This window comes from Carcharodon carcharias, chromosome 3 (genome assembly GCF_017639515.1).
Source record: "Carcharodon carcharias isolate sCarCar2 chromosome 3, sCarCar2.pri, whole genome shotgun sequence".
Classification (NCBI taxonomy): Eukaryota; Metazoa; Chordata; class Chondrichthyes; order Lamniformes; family Lamnidae; genus Carcharodon; species Carcharodon carcharias.
Window position 1 is genome coordinate 129,841,171 of NC_054469.1, and position 20,137 is coordinate 129,861,307.

A 20,137-nucleotide genomic window follows, 5' to 3' on the forward strand; every position below is an offset into this window, starting at 1 on the left:
TCTGTTAACTGGATGAAACCCAGAACTCCTGGAATCTGTTTTTGGCCAGATTAATATTACATGGTAAAAATTAGTAGTGGATTGGCAGATGCAGAGGAGGATAGATTTGTAAGTATTGACTTTAAGCAGAATAAATTTGGGAATCAACACAGTACACAAGCAAACTATTGGATTGGAGCAGTAAATTTTTTTTTATGTAAGATGTATGTACTGTTAGAGCCAACGGGCCATTAGGACTGAACAGAGACTTTCCAGTATTGGTGTTGGTCTTCAGACCCCATTTAATTGTCTGAAATTAAATTGAGATGGAAAACATACCTTTTCCTTCTAGTACCCAGTTTACATGCAGCACAGGCTGGTAAAATGTATTATACTCTCTAATAAAGATAACTTCTGAACAATTTGAAGTAGAAATCAAAAACTCAGAAAAAAGCTGAATTGTTGGCTCTGTTGTGCTTTAAGTGCTGTAGACAATATGGGTTCGTGTACAGAAATGTCACACAGGTGAAGATAATTTGAGGTTGGCACTTGTAACTCTTTCGAGTACAAACACGTTTCCATCTGTTCCTATTCAGATGAAGTTACATTGTTTTTCATAGTTTGCCATTGTGAGATTTGAACTCTTGATCTTGGGGTTACAAACCCAGTACCATAACCACTTGGCTATTTAGGCCAAGCACAGGTTGGCACTTGTAGGTGTAGGGAGACAATTTCTCTACAATGATAGATGCACAGCTGGTATTTAGTTTTGGAGCATTTAAGCAGGCAGTCAATCATACTGTTCGTTTGCACTGCTCATCCCCTTGCACATATATGATCATCTCCAACTCTGAAATTTTATTTAAGAGAGCTGATGGAACACTGTTTTCTTCAAATATTATTAAAATTGAAGTACTAGCTGTTTGATTTTCAAATGTTGAGAGTGCAGTTAAGGGTTTCTGCTCTGCTTCAACCTTAAACCCAAGCAGGATAAGCCTGTAGTTAGCACCAGAAACCAGTTGAGGCCTAAGAAGAGTAAGTGAGACTCCCTCCTTCAGAGGGTATCACTGCATTTAAGAGTCAGATCGGGCTCTTATTCCATATTACATGCTAACTATAATATTAATACTACACATAGTGTAAGTGCACCCTAAAATATTATAGGATCATTTAACATTGGCACAAATCTCATAAAATCCACGTGGTATGTCAAAACTCAGTGAAGTACCAGTACTCCAGGTGAGGTACAAAGATACTTGCTTGATACAATCTCTGTTTTTACACCAGAATCATGCCTACTGGTGCTCTTAGTGCTTATCTGGGTAGTTTCTGGCTCAGCAGGAAAGCATCTAATTTACATGGGATGGTAACCTGTTCCATGTAGTTGGAAAATCTGATACCTAATTATCCTTTGGGGAGTGGTAGAGGTTGCTTTGGCCCACCTGCCTAAGTTCCATAAGTTTTTTTCTTGGCCTCATATAAGGAACGTTGGTTTTGATTTTCCTTTTTTTAAAGTTAGATTCTGGAATGCAGGCCACTTCATGTCCTGGATGACATGATGGGGCCCATTAATGTTTACCTGGCAGCTGTATGCCTCATCTCATTAACCCTAAAGCCAGCCTGCAGTTCAACAGTTGGTCTTGACTTTGCAGGGAGAACGCGAACCCTCAACATAGAGAGTATCCATTCATGACTCTGCCGCTTGGCATCATTTTTCATGTAATGGGTGGATAGAGATTCTGCCCTTAAAAGGTTGGCTCAAAATTTCAGAAACCTGCTTATAGTTCAATGGTGTTTTCCAATGGATTTCACCTGGGTGGGAGTATGGAAAAGCACATGGATTTGAGGCCAAACACGATTGAGGTTTAACTGGTTTTCAAATGCTAAATAGGAGTCATTTTTCAAATATGCACTTCTAATGGGAAGCTTTGCTTCCTGCGATCACAAATTGATAGTTGAGGCAAACAAAAACTCAATTTAGTTGTAATGAAGACATGCATTAATTTATCTTTCAATTTATTTAAATTGTAGAAAAGATAAAATGCTTAATTATACTCACGTTATTTGTACAAGTTAAATATAATCAAATTTTTTCAAGGCATGTAGAAAAACAACTAGAACAGTTTCTCAAAACAGACAATATGAAATGAGCTTTTGATTAGTAAAATTATATAATCTGACCAATAGATGGCAGGCTTACCTTACGAGCAAAATCTCCTTTCCCCTTGCTATAGGCTTTATTCTCCAGAAAGTCATTCACATATGGAATCAAAGCTGGACAAGCTTTTATTATTTCAGGATTGATTAACAACTAAGTTAAAACAGAAAATAGTTTGAGTAACTATATTTTAATAATTTAATACCAGGTTTACTTCGAATTACTACTCAACAACAAACCAACTCTCTTGAAAAGGTGCACTTCGGATCAAAAGTTATAGAAGTTTCCTCCTGTTATTACCACTTAAAAGGTTAAACAATAATCAGTATGTGATTGATGCGAAAATTGGTAGACGATTTAGGTTAATCATTTATGGTTTAATACTCCCCAGTACCAAAATTTGTGCCTAAAAAAAACCCTTTATATTAATTTCAAGTTTCTTGCCAATGAGTTATCATCTATAATGACTTGGTTGCTCACTTTTGATGCAGCTTGTTCCTAATGTGTGAAAATTTCTTTCTCAGACACAAGTTGGACATTATCATTGATTGTTACAATTATTATGTTGACATGGATTTCAGTGGAGTATCACAGGTAAAGGCATTACAAAATGTATTTAAAAGCAGCAACCATGGACTATGGGATTTTTGAACAGCGACTACAAGTTTGCTTTTACCTGCAAATATGTATTGAGGTCTTTTTTCCGCTTTCCTAGGAAGTCTTTATCCATGTTATTAAAAGTTTTTTTCCCAGGAAGTTTGAGCAAACTTGATAGGTTTTCAAACTGAATAAAGGAAATGCTGCATTTTATTTCTTATAGCATAATGGTGCAGGTCAAATGCAATGCATTCTAACATTCAGTACTTTCTGAATAATTAGATTAATGTTAATATTTTTATGGTTTACTCAGCGTAATAGATTATAAATACTCAAGCAACTACATTTTGCCTATAACATTAACTCTGTGAATGAACTTTAAATAGCATATTCAAACCACAGCTGTTAAAATGTGCATTAATCCAGTTATTCTTGTTTCCAGGTGTTAAATTGTAAGAATGCAGCCAGATTAGTACAGGGCAGAGGGTACAGCTTTTGTCAACTGCTCCCTTTCAGTGGCAGCTGTTCAGCTTTTAGTCTTGCCAAGTTTCATGCATTTCATGTGATACTTTAACATTTGCTCCGTTTCCCAAGCATAATTTTGAGTTCTCATGCTTGGTGACCACAGGTCTAATGGTGAAAGTTCTATAATTCCTTGGACTCAGGATTGGTCACATACATTACACTCTTAAAAGGCTCCATGAATGTCATGCAGATGCAAAATTTATGCACAAGTAATTGCAGAATGTTGCAAAGCCAAACTGAAGACACGAGTGTTTTTTCCATTTTGGGGAAAGGGGTGGGGAAATATGGAGGAGGGGTTTAAAAAATCGCTTCCAAATGTAAACAAATTTAAACAATGATCTAAATTTGTCAGGGAAATAAATACAAGTTGTGTAAACTGTAGTCAGTCATCATTACTACACCTTCAAAAACTTTACAAGAAACATCTTCCAAAAATATAAGGAAATACTTTAACTTAGACCTGACACTGTAGTAACAAGTTAAGCAATAAATGTGAGAAGGGTAATTATACATATTCATTTAATTCCATATGATCTGCAATATCTACATGTTAAATGGGAAACAGACACATATCTGTTGTGTTGATCTTTGATTAAAGTATTGAGTAAATAAAAACTCAGTTTAACTAGAAAATAATTAATTCAACATATATAACCATGCCAGGGTTAACGTTCCATGTATTCTAAAATGCGTGGTAAGTACACTTTTGAGCGCTACTGCATATGGTATCTTATTTTTTAAACTTAATCAAAAGCCTTTGATGTTATCATCTCATCTCTCATTTAATATGCTTATTTATTCATTATAGCTGACAAGTTTAAAGTGTTTCATATCTATTAAACATGCAGCTGCTATATCAGTGTCTGCACAAAACCTAGAATTAGTTCAACATCATCCAAGACCAAGTTCCACCCCAATAACACTATTTTATGTGAAATGCTTTCTGCAACCTGCCATTTGAAAATTGATAAATCATGATAGAATTTCTTGAAATAAAAAATACTCATATGCTAGTTATACTAATTCATTGCACCTATCAGGATTAAATATAAAAACAACCTTTACACGGTGAAAGATTTGGGACTGAATTTTAACCCGTCAGGGTGGGCAGGTTTCTGTGTGAGTGGCAGGTTAAAACACCAGAATCTACTGGTGCATCCAGGAAGCTGGCAGGAACCCTCTAATATCCACATTTAACTTGAGCGCATTCATTAGCATGAGGGAAATCCATGGGACAGCTAACTCTAACACTTAGATAGGATAAAAGGCAATTAAATTTTAAGCTTAGACTCTAACTCTTGAGCTTACTAGCTTCCTGGGCTTACTGGAACTCTCCAGGTTGGAGAAGGCAAGAGGACAGCAGGAACTGATGGTGGAAAAATTAACAGGCAAGAAAGCCTTTAGATCTTGAGGAATAACAGCATTTTTTTCTCCCTATGTGAAAGGCTTTAGTCCGTAGAGCTTGTTCTGAGAGTGTGCTTTCACTGTTTGGAAGAGTTTTCTGCTACCTTGAAATTCTTTGCACTTCCCTGCTGTCAGCCTTGACAGTAGCACGGAAGCTGCTTTTGTGGTTCTACCTCAGGAGCAGCAGCACCTTCTCCTCAACCACTTGCAGCTCCACAGGACACAAGCAGAGCTCCAGCTTGCAGAAAGCAACAATCCCAACACAGGGTATGTAGAGAGAGGATTAATTTTCTGGATATGGCTGAGCACCAGTCTATTTGGAGACCAACTGCCAAGTGGATCGGGTGGAAATGCATTGTCTGTGGCAGTAAAGGTCACCACAGCACTTATTTACTTCACCTCCAGCTCCTTCTAGGGATCTGCAGGAGGTATTTGTAGAATCTCAACCTGGTGCCCACAAGGGCTTCTCCCGGGTGACAGATTACAAAAGTACTGGCCCTCACAAAACACACATTTTGGCACTGATGAAGCCAGTCAGAATGAGAACACCCCTCTGATGTCCTGCACTAGCTGGATTCACAAGCTGTAGCAATCAAGGGGTTCTCACATAATGGAGCAGTATTCATTAACCAAAAGGAATTCCACTCCATTAATGCTCAGCTGAAATGTAACCACCAAAAAGATCATGCATGTCTGTGTAAGATGCCCAGGAAATTATCATGATGCCATCATCCTGCACCAGGTCAAGTCTTCCAAAGAAACTTACACCTCCAAGTAGGGTGAGTGGATGGCTCCCCTCTAAGGATGTGGCTGATGACTCAAACAAGAAGCCCAACCACAGATGCCCAGGAAAGGTACAACCAAAGCCACATGAGCACAAACAAGCCATCAGAAGCCACTGAAATGCTGAAGATGCATTTCAGGTGCCTGGACATTTCTGGGGGAGCTCTTCCATATACACCAGCAAGAGTTTCTATGATGATAATAGTGTGCTACACCTTGCAAAACATTTAGGAACAACAAGGACTGGAACTCTAGGAGGGGGAAGGTGATGACCACTGTGCGTCTTTGGGGGAAAAATCAAGGAGAGGAACCCAATGTGGTGAGGGTACCTGTAGCTGCTCACTTAGCTGTCAGGGATGTCTGGGGCAGACTAACTCAGGCACACTTCAGTTAAATGAGGCAGTGCAGCTATCTGGCATACCAATTTTGAATACACATTCTGTGCTGGCAGACGCCCCAGAACCAAGCAGTCCCAAAATCAACAATCGATCTTTCTCACAGACATCCAGTGCTTGTCTTTTACTCAAAATATCATTTTTTACAAGACAGGAAGGCGGCACACAATGAGAGGACAGAACAATGGAGCTTTGAATTAAAATTAATGGTTTATAAACATTGAACAGAAAAATAACAATGGCACACAATGTTAAACACCCAAGTGAAATGTCCTTGCGCAATATCAAATCCTCTCTCTTTCTTTGCCTAGTATACCAACATGATGCAACCCCTGTTGTTTCAGCAGAGCTAGAAGCAGATTACTTGTTTTCCTACTCTGATACTCTTGGTTGAAGTCCTTTGTGTTTTGGAGCCTGAGAGAGGCCCACCAAAGACTGCCTCATCTGCACCTTTCCAAGAACAAACTTGGCAACTGGGACAAGAAACAGGATGGAGGAGTGTAAGTGCTTTGTGCAGAGTCCCCACTTTCATATCTCCTTTCTCCATCTTCCCTCTTCTGAGCCACTCACTCTCTCCTGTTCAGCAAAAGGTGGAGAACACTCTGCTGCATTTCAGTGAAGTGTTGATGAAACAAAACGAGACTTTCCTCCATCCTGTTTACGGTGGCAGACTGAGTGTGCAAGCCATTAATCAGGGCCAACATGCACTCAGTTGCCAGCCATGACTGATGTTCCATGCAGGTGGCCACTCTTTCATGGACAACCATCAGCGCAAATGCCTGAAACACCATGACACTGATTCTGGAGATCAACTCCTCCAATTCTCTCTAATCTTGCACAGTGCCTCTAGAAAGGCTGACAGAATGTCAAACGTTTTCTGCTGTTGTTCTAGGATAGTCCTCTTTGTCCATGACGTCAGAGGCTCAGCATCTACCTCCAGCTGAGCGAAGACTGGAGGGCTCTGTATGCTCCAACATATCTCTCCATGGCTGTAACTGTCTCTACTACCTGCTCCTGCTTACAAGTGATGTGAGCTTCATCTTGCGAAAAACCAACTATCCACTTTGGCAGCCCCACTGAAGTGTGCATACCTGAGCTGGTAGAGGGTGCATAAGTTGTGCAATAGTGTATCCTCAAATTGCATGAACTCCGAGAAATCTTCTTCCTCAGGCACTAGTTCCTGAGGGACAATTGCAGAACTTGTGGAAGATGAAGGATGGTGAATTAGAACTGACAAGATGAGAGTGTTATAAGTCAGTGGTTGTTGACATCAGATCAACATAAGTGTTGCGTGCCATGTGGTGATATTTAATTTTGTCACCATGGGAGGCCCCATGATCCCAATGTCCAAGTATTCTGAAACCAGCACCTCTAACATGAAAAATAATTAGACTGATGTTTTTGGTGTGCTTATTGATAGGGCTGAAGGGTGGTGCATGTGTGGGGGACTGTGGGGGGAAGGGGGCTGGTTTATGGAATGGACAAGAGACTACAGTTGGAGGACTGCAAAGCTCTCAGAAGGTTGTAGAGCTAAAGAAGATTACAAAATAAAAGGGAGGTGCAAGATCATGCACAGAATTAGACAGTGAAAATTTTAAAATAGAGGCATTTCAGATTTGTTAGGCATCAGAACATGGGATGGAGAATGTTGGAAGATTTAAATTTATGATGGAAGATGGCAGGCCAGCCAGGACAGCATTTGAATAGTCGAGTTAAAAAGGTGGATGAGGCTTTTAGCAGCAGATAGACAAACAGTGGTGGAGCCAGATGATATTAGGGAGGGACCAAACTGCATCTTCTTAGCTAATGAAATTTAACGATCGAGAAATAAATTGAGGAATGAATGAGGAGGATGGTGAATTAGAATGGGTGAATTCAATGTCAAGTCCGGGACAGAAGAGAAATAAAAAGGAAGAAAATTTGGATTAAGAGAGAGAGGAAACAAGTGACAAAGAAAAAAATGTTAAAAGGTAACATTTTTCAAATCTCTAAAAACAAGTAAAACACAAAGAAATGAGACTCTATACTTTTTTTGGCCAGAGACGCTAGATGGCAGTCATTAACAATCATTACATTGTGAACAAAATTCATTATTGGACCAACTTTGTAGTGAGTTTAATGTGAAAATGCAGTTACTTCATGAAAATCACAGGGAGGTTAAGGTCAAAATGGCATTTTCACAAAGCATACAGCAGAGCAATGCAAATTGTCCAGCAGTTTGTGGCATTTGGCAATTCAGGTGTCATCTCCTCACCCCAAGCTGTGGGCTGATTTGTACATTAATAATTGCACATAGTTACTTTTTCAGCAAATTCCAACCAACCCAATAAAAAGTCTGTTTAATCAATCTTATTAATTTCTTTGAAGTGCCAATAAAGTTTGGGCAAGGGCAAGACAACATATGTGCTCCACATGGAATGTCAGAAGGCCTTTAACATGGCTGAGACTCTTGACAAAGTTTAGGGTGCCAGGCTTGTATAATGGGTGAACAAATGACAAGTGAAATTAAATATAGTGAAGTGTGAGGTGGCCCTTGTAGATAGAAGGAAAAAAGAGGCCATTAAATGGCATGGAGCAGCTGAGATCCAGGATACGTTTTTGAAGTAGCAATACAAGTTGATAAATCCATAAAGAAAGCAAACAACAAAAAGTACAGTATTGGGTCTTGTTTCTAGAGGAACAAAACATAAAAGCAGTGAGTTAATACTGAATTTATGAAAAACCTTGGTGAGATCAGGTGTCTCAAGTTCTGGTCTCTACACTACAAAAAGGGACATTGAAGCACAAGAAAAAATACAGAAAAAATTTAAGAAATGGAAAATGGGGTTAATTTTAACTTAACTCATCAGCAGGAAACTGAGGGAATCAGATCGATGGGCAGTTTTATACATTGCCCAATTGTGTTTTTGATTGAAATCAGAGAGTAAAGATCAGGCAGGTGCATGAAACTGAGCCAATTCAATTCCATCAGATTCCTGCTGGGTAGGTTAGATTAAAATGATCCTGTGAAATCAGACATTACAAGCTGTAGTTCTTTTCTCTGGGGTGGGGGGTGGGGGGCTACTAACAGAAGACCTAAGCAGCAATTTTTAAGACATAATGGAGTACAATTAGGTACTGTGTCCACTTGTTCGATCAGATATCCTCATGAAGCTTATTTTGGGAGTCACCATATTTGGGTTGGCAACCACCCTTAGATAGGTTCAGGAGTGGAGATGGGGGTGAGGGGGTGGACTGTCAACCAAAATTGGATGTAAGGTTGACAGGGACCTTGACCATGTCTGACCTATTTCCCCGCCTCCCAGAATCCATCCTCATCCATCCACCCCACCAATATGAACAGGAAGGGATAATGCCCAATAGGATGATTTATGTTTCACTGAGTTGCACTAAGTGCTGGGTTATCCAGGGCTTCATATTCATGAGGGTGTCATGGATTTAAGGGTAATTGGTGAAGGGGTAAAGTTGGTCACCATCTGTATATTTATGGAAGCAAGTTATGTTACTGACTAAAAATACTCTTTATTCAAGTTGTACGAAAAATTATGCATCTGACTCTGATCAATTGCATTGCAACAAATAGCTATGTTAAAACCTTCATTGCTGGAAAAAGTTGCATCATGTACTTCTAACAATGTAATGGCATTTTCCATGAATGCGTATGTCAACATCTAAATTCCAAAGAAATAAAATGTCGAGACCTGCTTGTAATTGTCAATTTGTATCTCATGAGGAAATTCAGCAAGATGCCAACTTTCAAGGTTTTAGCAAAAATAAGTATTAAAACATGAAAGCTGCATTACAATAAAATTAAAGCAGCAGCTGATACAACAGCTCATGGAGATTGAACTAGCTTCAAGACAGGTAGTCTGAAGAGGCAGTTCCAGGATCTCTCCAAATCTTCCAATCGGGTAATATGCATAAAATTATGTATTGTTGAGAACAATTATAATTCATGATTCATAATGCTGACACAAGTCAGAGCTCAAAATAATCACCGCAGAGGTTTGTTCTGTAAAAAGAGCCGGAAAACAAAACACCTTTTTTGGTGGTGGGGAGGGGGGAAGGGAAGGATAGGAGACAAGGGGAAAAAACATCACTGATTGACAATACAAATATCAGCTATATATATCTGAAATTGATAACAATTTTATAAAATGATCAAAATCCATCAACTGCTTGTGAAGTTTCAATAATAATTCAGCACGACTCAGGAAAAAAAAAACTAGGCCTTTGTATTCTCAAACTTCTGCACTACATGAAATGATGCTCTTATTGTGGTAATGCAGACAATATGATCCCATAATTACTTACATCCAGAACAAACTGATCTGGAACTTTTCAAAAAGGGCTTTTACCTGCTCAGTTATCCGCATGTGAAAGTCATGGAAGTCACTGTAGCGGCGATAAGTCTTCCACACATCCTCACTACCATCTGGGTTTCTTTTCTGAACAGTGATTGCATACAAAGCATACGTCTTGCCATGGTCATTACATACTCCTGCCACAGGATATGGTTCATAGTCAGCATGGACTAGTCACAGTGAAAGACAGGAGAGGAAAATGGGAAACAAACGGATGAAAATGGGACAGGAACGTATTAAGTGAGGAAAAAGCAAGAGAGACAATAGTTTGAAGATAACTGTAGAATGACAAATGAATGAGAGAGCAAATGTTTTCCATGCCTCTTTATTCTTTCCCCATTTCGGTTCTCAAATTATTTTATTTTAGAGGAGACAGCATAAAGAAGTTTCAATTGTGGAGATGTGTTGCAGTACTTTAGCAACTAACTTTTCACCTCCTGATCTTGGGTTGAAAACAAAGGCAGGATTTTTAGTTTGGTGGGCGCCCACAACCAACAGGCCTGGGAGCGGTTGGGGAACAGACTGCAATTGGTCCCGGCTGCGATTTCATGCTGGCTGGCCAATTAATGGTCAGTCAGCGTGAAAGGTGCGCTGAAAGGCACAGTGCTGTGGGGGATGGGGATGGGAGGAAGGCAGGAGCTGAAGTCAGTGCGGGAGCAGGGGAGCGCGAAATGAAAGCTCCCTGAAGGCAGAGAGCTGCCGCAGGGAGCTGAAGAATTTAAATGCAAAAAATAAAGATTTCAAAAACTGGGAAAAACGCTCACACATCAGAATCAGTCACCGGAACTTATGGATGATGAAAATTCTGTCCAAACATCTTATTTTCTCTAAAATTAGTATCGGAAGCCTCATCCACAGGTGGGATGAGGTTCCCTGAAAAAGGCAAAGATTCGCCTGCCCGCCAACTGTAACGTTGGATGGGCAACAAAAAAATCTCAGTTAATTACTACTTTAATGGCCTTAATAGGCCTCTTAATTTTTGGTGGGCGCGCTGCCGACTCGTGTGCGATGAAGTTGGGAAGCTCGCCCAATGTCATCACGTAATATTTCATGCTTGAGCCTATCGGGCACGTGCCCACCCGCTGAGCGAAAAATTCTGCCCCGAGTTATTTTGTTGAACCAAATTTTCCCTGTCAGCTGGAAAAGTCTCATGTGAGTTGAGTATGGATAGTATTAGTCTAACTTATACATGTATGAGCCCACAGCAGAACGCAGTCCCTAATTAAATGTAAAAATGTTAATCAGAAGTGGCTACAGAATGCCTGGTGGGTATATTCACCATGTCATGAAGAGATTAGGCCTAAGGACAGGATTAAGTAAAAGTTGTTTTACTACATAGTTGGATGTACAATATTTAACTTGAGATAGCACAATACTAAGATTAAATGTCTGAAATGAAAAAAAATGTTCAAATTCTCAGGACATCCTTGTATTAATAAGTAAATGTTAAGTTTCAATTTTGCTTCTTAGTACAGATATTGAAATGTGATAATTATTTATTTTTAACAGTTAAGTGAATGGGTGCGTTTGCATAATGTGCAGGTACAAACAGGGATCTTCAAATTCTTCAGAATTTTATTTACAATTACATTAAAAAACCAGACAACTCTGCATGGTATTTTCTAAAATTGTGAATACTAATAGTCGTTTGGGTAGTACAGAACTTTAGTATTTCTGAATAAAGATACTTGGTCAAAGCTTTTTGTCTTGCACTCATCAGGACAATCACAAGAATGCCAATATCAGGGAAGCAACAACTTTATACTGTATGAGAAGAGTGCTGACTGGTTGGTAGAGGCATTGCCATGGAGAATGCATCAGTTAATGATGACTGACAGTTAACTGCCAAGCATTGTTTGAAATTTAAACCAGGCAAGCTTGACTCTGATTGGTCAAGGCATTGCCCTGACGAATGAACCAGCAAATGGCTCACTTATTTTGTTTGGCTGAAACATGTGCAATGGGTGCACATATTCTGTCTGCAAGGAACAGGGCCCTGTGTATTAATATACGTAGCTTGCAGTACACGCAAATGTGCCACACTGCAAGCCCTCTCTCTTCTCAGCACTCTCTTCTCATACAATATAAAGTTGTTGCTTCCCTGACATTGGTATTCATGCGATTGTACTGATAAGTGCCAGATGAAAAGTTTCGACAAAATGTCTTTTTTCAGCAATACTCAAATTGAGAATACTGTACATCCTTCAAATGCAAGTACAGTACTCACTATTCAACAACACCAGAAAACCCTTAGAAAAATTGCTGTTTAATAAGATTGAAGTACAAGAATAAACCGAAGACTAGAAAAGTAGATTCACCTCACAGAAAAGCTAAACAAATTAGAAGATATGCAGACAGATGTGAAAAAAAAGATAATGAAAAATGAATAGAAATTTAAACAAACAAAGCAGGGGAAAGGGGATGATAATTAGAAACAGAGAGAATTGTCCAATTTAATTACTGCCACATTGGGGTGAACTGATCATTTGGAACAGCACACACCAAGTAGACCAATCACATTCCTGCACAAATCAAGCCTTTTTTTTTTTACAAAGCCACCTATTACAATTCATTGCACATGGAAGGAATGATTTTCTATTAAAATTGCACACTTCCGGCTGCTAAATAGGGGACCAGGATTGAAAGGAACCAACTTGTAACTCCAGGGGAATTTTACTGGCTTATTATAACTGTGATGAGTGATTCGTTTCTACAAACAACTGATCCCTAAAGTGTATTTTAGAAGGAGCACATAGGAATAGATGCACATTGCTATTACTTGGTATTTTCGTTTTTAAAAAAAGATCATGCACACCTTTGGCACAGCAAGTGTGCTTAGGTACCAAAGTAACATGCACTACTTCAGTTGATGTAGCTGCTCTGTGAACACATATAGCTTCATGTATACAGCTAATGCTTCTGCTATTATTTGAGATATTTTTGAAAGAACTCAGTGGCTAGGTGGCATGTGTACTGCACAAATCAATACTGTCCAGGGGTTATGCTTTCACTTGAGCTGATATTTGTAATCACTTACCAGTGTCACTAATAGATACTAGCAGTTGCAAAGACTCTTCAGAGCTGGCATTTGAAAGATCATCTAGAGACTGGAGAATAAAAACATATTTTACTAATTCTTCACAACTTTTGTTGAATATAATGCCTTTAATGTAACAAAATGCACCAAAGCACTTCGCAGGTGCATTACAAAGTAATATTTGACAACAAGCTACATAAGGTGATATTAGGGCACATGGCCAAAAGCTTGCTCAAACAGGTAGGTTTTAAGGAACGTCTTAAAGGAGGAAAGCGAGGTGGAGAGGTTTAGGGAGGGAATTCCAAAGCAAATGGCCTTGGAAGCTAAAGTCTCCACAAACAATGGAGTAATTAAAAGCGGGAATGCTGAAGTCAGAATTAGGTTAGCAGATATCTAGAGAGTTGAGAGACTGGAGGTGGGGGTGAAAAATTTGCAAAACAAGGAGAACAAGGGGAGCCAGCGTAGGTCAGTGTAATAGGGGTGATGGGTCAACAGGACTTGTTGCGATTAAGAACATTGACAGAGTTTTGGATGACCTCAAGTTTATAGCAGGGAGAATTCAGTAGGCTGTCCAGGAGTGGGTACAAAAAGTCAAGTCTAGGGGTGACAAAGGCATTGATGAACTGAGGCAGGGCAGAGTCAGGCGATGTTATGGAGATGGAAATAGGTCTTAAGTGATGGCTTGGATGAGTGGTCAAAAGCTCATCTCAGGTTAAATGTGACATCAAGGCTACAACCAGCCTGGTTTAGGCTCAGGCAGTTGCCAGGGAGAAGGATAGAATTGGTAGCTAGGGAATAGGGTTTGCGGCAGGGAAGAAAGACATTGGCTTTAGTCTTCCCACTAATTAGTTGGGAGGAAATTTCTGCTCACCTAATACTGGATGTTGAGCAAGCAGTCTGACAATTACGCAATAGAGGAGTCAAAAGAGGGGTAGAGCTGCGTGTTGTCAGCGCGTGTGAAAAATAATGCAATGTTTTTGGATGATGTCGCCAAAGGACAGTGTGGAAATACAAAATAGGAGGGGGCCAAGGATAGGTCCTTTGGTGGTGGTGGGGGGCGGTGGGGCAGTGCATGGGGGATACCAGAGATAATGTTGCAGGAGCAAGAAGAGAAGTCTTTTTAAGTGATAGTCGGTAACTACATTTGGACAGAAAAATGGAACCAGGTGAACGGAGTCCAGCCAGCTGAATGAAATGATGGAAATGGATGGCGTGGTCGAAGGCTACAGACAGGTCAAGAAGGACAAGGAGGGATGGTTTACCTTTGTCACAGTCAAATAGGATATCATTCGTGACTTTAATAAGAGCTGTTCCAGTACTGTGGCAAATTGAAGTGGTGGTTTTCAAGGGCAATTTTTTTTGAGGAGAAGGGTAATGATAGCAGGTTTAAAGGCGATAGGGGCAGTACTTGAAAAAAGACAACTGTTAACGTTATCAGCTAACATGGGAACCAGGAAGGGAAACTGGATGGTCAGCAATTTAGTGGGGTCGAAGGAGCAGGAGGTGGGTCTCAAGGACAAAATGAGATTGGAAAGGTCATGAGGGGAGATATGAAGAAAGTACAGAAAAAATGTAAGTTCCAGTTTTGGGAGAAGGGGAATGGAGGGCACTTCAGAGGAAGCTTGGCCCAGTGGGCTAGGGGAAGAAAGGGATGCGGCAGAAGCAGTTGAATGGATGGTCACAATCTCAGGGCAGAATTTTGCCCTTGATGGGCGAGCGGGCCCCACCAGCTCGGTGCAGGCGGGCAGCTGATCGCTGCCGCTGAAACGGGCCCCACCGTCATTTTGAGTGGGTGGACAATTAAGGCCCGCCCAGCGGGCTGCTCTACAGGAAGTACTATGCGCTTCCTGTGCGGGGGGGATTCCCCATCTATCAAAGTGCGCTCTATCGCGCACGTGCGCGGGAAAGAGCGCACAGCTCCCTGAGACTAAGTGCTGTCTCAGGGAAAGCGCTGAAAGTTTTATAAACTTAAAAATTAGAAAATTAAAAAAATTAACATGTTCCCCTCATGTGACAACGTCACACAAGATGGGACATGTTAATAAATATCACAAAGTTTATTAAAGTTTTTAAAAACAGACAAGAAACCTCATCCCGCCAGTGGATGAGGTTTCATGTTTTATCAGAAGCCTGATGGGGCTCCTGGCCTGCCCGCCAACCTTAAGGCTGGACGGGCAGGGCCTTTAATTGGCTTAATTATCCTGTCAATGGCCTCAATTGGCTATTGACAGGTTGGCAGGCAGACAGCTGGTTTCGCTGTCCGCCTGCCTTCCTGAATATTTAAATGGGGTGGGATGATGCCAGGGATTCCCCCTGACGTCATCCTGCATCGGCGAGCCGTCCCCGCTCCCAACTCGCCGACGGAAAAATTCTGGCCTTAGTCATAAAGTCATCCATGAGCTCCTTAGACTTATTGTTGGAGGTGATGGTGGAAGAGACAGAGGGAGAGTAGTTCATAAATTCAGTATCTATAAAGAACCCGGGGTTATCTTTGCCTTCCAGGAAGATCCTGGAATAGTGAGCAGTTTTAGCATTCAAGTACAGAACCTGATGCTGCTTTATGCGGTCCAGCCATACTTAGCATTGACTGGCTAAATCACTTGTCTGTCATATTTGTTTAAGTCTGCATCTCTCAGACTTAAGAGATGAAGGCCGTACCAAGGGGCACAGCCAGGATGGCACAATGTAATGGCTTTGTTGGGGAGGATGACAATTAAAGCTTGTATTTATAAAGCACCTTTTAACATAATAAAATTTCCCAAAACATTTCACAAGAGTGTTACAAAGCAAAATCAGAAAATTTATCATAAGGTTATAAATTGAACTGCTCAACAAACACAACTCAGACTAACTATTTCAGTCAGGGCAGTTACTTCTGTCTTATGAACACACGTGGAGATTATTAAATTAAGCTTTCTTGAAAACACTTTGAAACAGGAATCAAATGGTCAAAGAGTTATATTACACTATGCCAATTATTTTGGAGAACTGTTTAAATGAATCGTCCTGACATCAATAGAATATGAAGTATTGAGATCAACTGTCAAAGTTCCTCACTGAAAGGTAGCAATTAATCTAAACTTCCTGTACCACAAATATCTTTTTGAAAAGTTTGTTTCATTTTATCCTTTTCATAATTATACAGTAAATATCAATGACCTATAAAGTACAAGCTTTGAGGACACCTGCTAAGAGGTAAAGGATACCCAAATGGGTTAAATTACAGAAACAGACATTACATATAACCTTTTGACTATTCATAGCTTGAGCAGTTTTATGTCACAATGACACAAGGGAACTGTATTATTTAAACAAGTATCCTTCCAGACATGGAACTGAGCCAGAACAAGCTAATCTATCGATATTAAAACACCTGTACAAGCACCGTAAATCCAACCAGCCAGGAAGTTTTGCATAGAAACAAAGAGGAGCAAAAAAAGCAGTGACTTAGCTTTGGGCTGACAGATGGAAATTAGTTTATTTCAACATGTAAGCAAACATTTTTGCGAGATTATCAGTAAATGACATAGATTATGCAAGTCTGTAGTACTTACCGAATTTAAACTACCAGTTGGAGAGCCATTGAAAGACTCTGGAGAGGGAAAACAATAATCAGCTCAGAATGTAAAAAATGCTTTGCGAAATAATACTGAAGTACAGTAGGTCATGTACTTAAAATAAAAATTACAAAGTAAAATTAAACATTAATAAAGAAAAATTACCAATTCATGGCAAATTGCCAATATCCAATGCTACAATACCCCTAAAGGATTCCTAGTAAAACAAATGTATGCACCTGCAGCCTGCCAAGAACAGGGCAGTCGTGCACTAGAGAGAAGTTGATCTGTGATTTTAGGCTCATAATTTCAAATTATACTGTCTACTTTCACACTGGTATTTAAGTGATGCAAGGCAGTGCTCTGAAAGCAATTTCCTTTCTTTATTATTTTCCTTTTTATCTGAATACACGGGTGTGGGACTAAGTCTGTCAAGAAATTGTTTTCCACAATTAACTTTCTTTTATTTATATTCCTGAAGCATTGAGTGTTTCAAAAATCCATTAGTTTTAGCAAATTGTTGAACTTTATGCTGGATTTCAAAATCAACATGGAGTAGTCCTTTCTGCACAAGTACATTGTGCACAAATGAGACACAGGAGCCAGTGAAAAAATTCTTCAAAGGGCAACAATGACAGTTTATAAATCAAATCAGTTTTCAACATGGATAATAATACATGTCCAGTAACACAACCAGCTTATGTATTTAATATAAAATTTAAAATGGCTTGAAAATGCATGGAGCTATTCAATGAAATAATGTTGATCGTGGGTACAGAATTGAAGACACTTGTCTAGACATGCCGTTAAAAGATGCAGGAAAGAGGTCACATGATTCGGCTGTGGCGGGGGGGAGAGAAACAAAAAACAGGATTTCTGCAAATTTTCCCAGTTTGCTGGGCAACCTACCCATAGCTATGGCAAACAAAGCAGTAATTTGGTTTTCAACATCTGTGTGGTTATTTTCAAAATTAAATAAAAAAGCTAAGAAATCATATCTTTAAAAGGCCAAATATTCTTCATAAAATTACTCAAGTTAACATGCTTATTCCAGACTAAATGTACAAAGTGATTTTACTTTAATTCAGGAAAAAGAACATTTAGATTATGAGTACAGAATATCAATACTATCTAGAAATAGAACATCAAAAATTGTTGCACTATGAAAGCAGTGATAAGCCATAGCAAGATGTGCTAACTTTGTTCACATGAAAACAGTGCACTCTGGAAGCATGAAACAAATGGAAAATTCCCTGCAGTACTGTTCCTCTGCCACTAGATGTAGGTAGAAAGCTTCGTAAAGTATCCACCATAGCAACTTAAAAACTTTGGCAATTTGCCAAAGTATGTCTTAACCCTCCAATTTGACAGACATTTGAAGTTTCCTTTGAATCTGTTTAAACTTCCTTGTATCTCAAGTCTGACATCTGTTGAACTATAAACTGAATGTTATTGCTGTTACAAACACTGGACATATTCAAATGAGTATAAAAAGTCTTTCAATAGGAACGAGAGTTTAATAGTAAATTAGATCATCAATGACATCAATTCTTAGATTTAAAATCCTCTGTAGTATAACCTGACAGCATGCAGATCTTATTCCAAACAATTGGACCAAGTGATGGAATGATAAACACCATTTTGACTAATTTTATCTTCCATCCATTTCCTCACATCTGTCTTATAAGCCATCCATTCAAAAAAGGGAATTTTTGGCTATGAATGTTTCTACAGCTATTACTCTAAGAAAACTTCAATGCCCACTTTCATTATCCCCAAATTACAACCCCTTGAAGCTCAAAACTGTACTTCTGAAATTTATTAATTTGTCATGGTGCAATAGGGATTATTTTGGATGCACTATATAGGCACTAATTACTCCAGTTATTCAAATAATAGTGCAAGAAGCATTCTTCAACAATGGCCACTGACAGCTTCACAGCGAACGATGGACTTGCTAGCATCTAAAAGTTGATTTTATCACAACTGATTATTGACTTAAGTACTGTATTACTATCCATTGCATTCATATATTGAATATATTTTAAAGTTATAACATTGACATGGTTATAAGGTGTAAATGTAACATAGATCTACCAATTTCAACGAGCTACTTCTCATCAAACTCTTGATGCTATCCTATTGAAAGTGCTGCAACTAAAATTATAGACACATAGGGTTAAAGATACACACAACTGCAGTCAGTTATAAAGAATGCCATTCATGAATTTTGTTAGGGTTCCTTTGATTGGATGAAAGCCTGTTTAAAAAGATGCAAACGTACAAATGTTACAACCATCTAAAAAGGTAAAGGGATAAGCTCGGCAACTACAGGCCATGTCAGCTGAATGACAGCGTTGGAGAAACTTTTGCAGACAATAATCCAATACAATATTAATTGGCATTTGGAAAAATATGGGTTAATAAATGACTCAGACTTGGGTCTGCAGGACCTAATTTTATTATATAACTTTGAAATTGAGGAGGATAGTAACAGACTTCAGGAGGATTTCAAGTTTAAAACTACGTATTACAGACAAACTGACCAATCAGAAATCTATTCCAACAAACCTGTGGTGCAAATAAATGGCTGCCTTTTTGTGTCTTAGCTCAAAACTTTTACCTTGACAATTTATAAGGCCTATACCTATTAGTTGCATCTGCATGTGCCTTGCTGTAGATAAGATGGTCTGGTTACATGGAACCTGGAATTTCCATTCAGGTTTAAACATTTAGAATCTGAAGTACACCACAGATTATGGCAAACGGTTTTATTAGATAATTCTGTACTTGGAACCAAGTTAACGTGCTAACAGTTGCTACAGAATAAATCATATTATGTGTATGAGTAGATTATTCACATACCCAAGTCACCATCATCTGAGCCTCTGATACTTGGATCTTTCAACATGTCTAACTCAGCTAACATCCGCACATAAAGTGGGTTTTGCCTGAAAGAGGGGTAGAATTGCTCATCCTTCAGCATCATTTCATAAACCTTTATAAAAATGCAAACAAATGTTAGTTTTCCAAGACATAACACTTCCTTACAGTTGTACAAAAATTTCAACATTTTGATTTAACAAGATGCCACTTTTGAGCATTAAACATAATAATTGTGTATCTATGATCCTCGACTATGCCAAGTTCCAGACAGACATGTCGCTATGAGAAAACACTGATGGACAAACATTTAGAATCCTGAAGCGCTAAGATATTGAACCTATTCCATCTTTCTGATGTCCTTAGCAATTGGTTCAGAGCACTACTAGCACAGATCTGGTTGCAGATCACGTGTCTACGTATTGTGCTGCAGTCGGTGGGTGCGACAGAAGATG

At 39.2% G+C, this 20,137-nt stretch overlaps 1 protein-coding gene across 5 annotated transcripts in view; it reads right to left on the bottom strand.

Moving 5' to 3' along the window:
* snx13 (sorting nexin 13) overlaps positions 1–20,137 on the bottom strand; it is a 172,880-nt gene that overhangs the window by 11,372 nt on the left and 141,371 nt on the right. For 4 of the 5 annotated variants that reach the window (XM_041184464.1, XM_041184462.1, XM_041184466.1 and 1 more), the window contains 6 exons: positions 19,665–19,797; positions 16,797–16,834; positions 13,243–13,312; positions 10,200–10,375; positions 2,814–2,921; positions 2,180–2,290 (listed from right to left, as the gene is read on the bottom strand). In XM_041184464.1, the coding sequence (XP_041040398.1) occupies positions 2,180–2,290; positions 2,814–2,921; positions 10,200–10,375; positions 13,243–13,312; positions 16,797–16,834; positions 19,665–19,797 (636 nt within the window). The remainder of the gene's footprint in view (positions 1–2,179; positions 2,291–2,813; positions 2,922–10,199; positions 10,376–13,242; positions 13,313–16,796; positions 16,835–19,664; positions 19,798–20,137) is intronic. The other variant, XM_041184463.1, reaches the window with a different exon arrangement.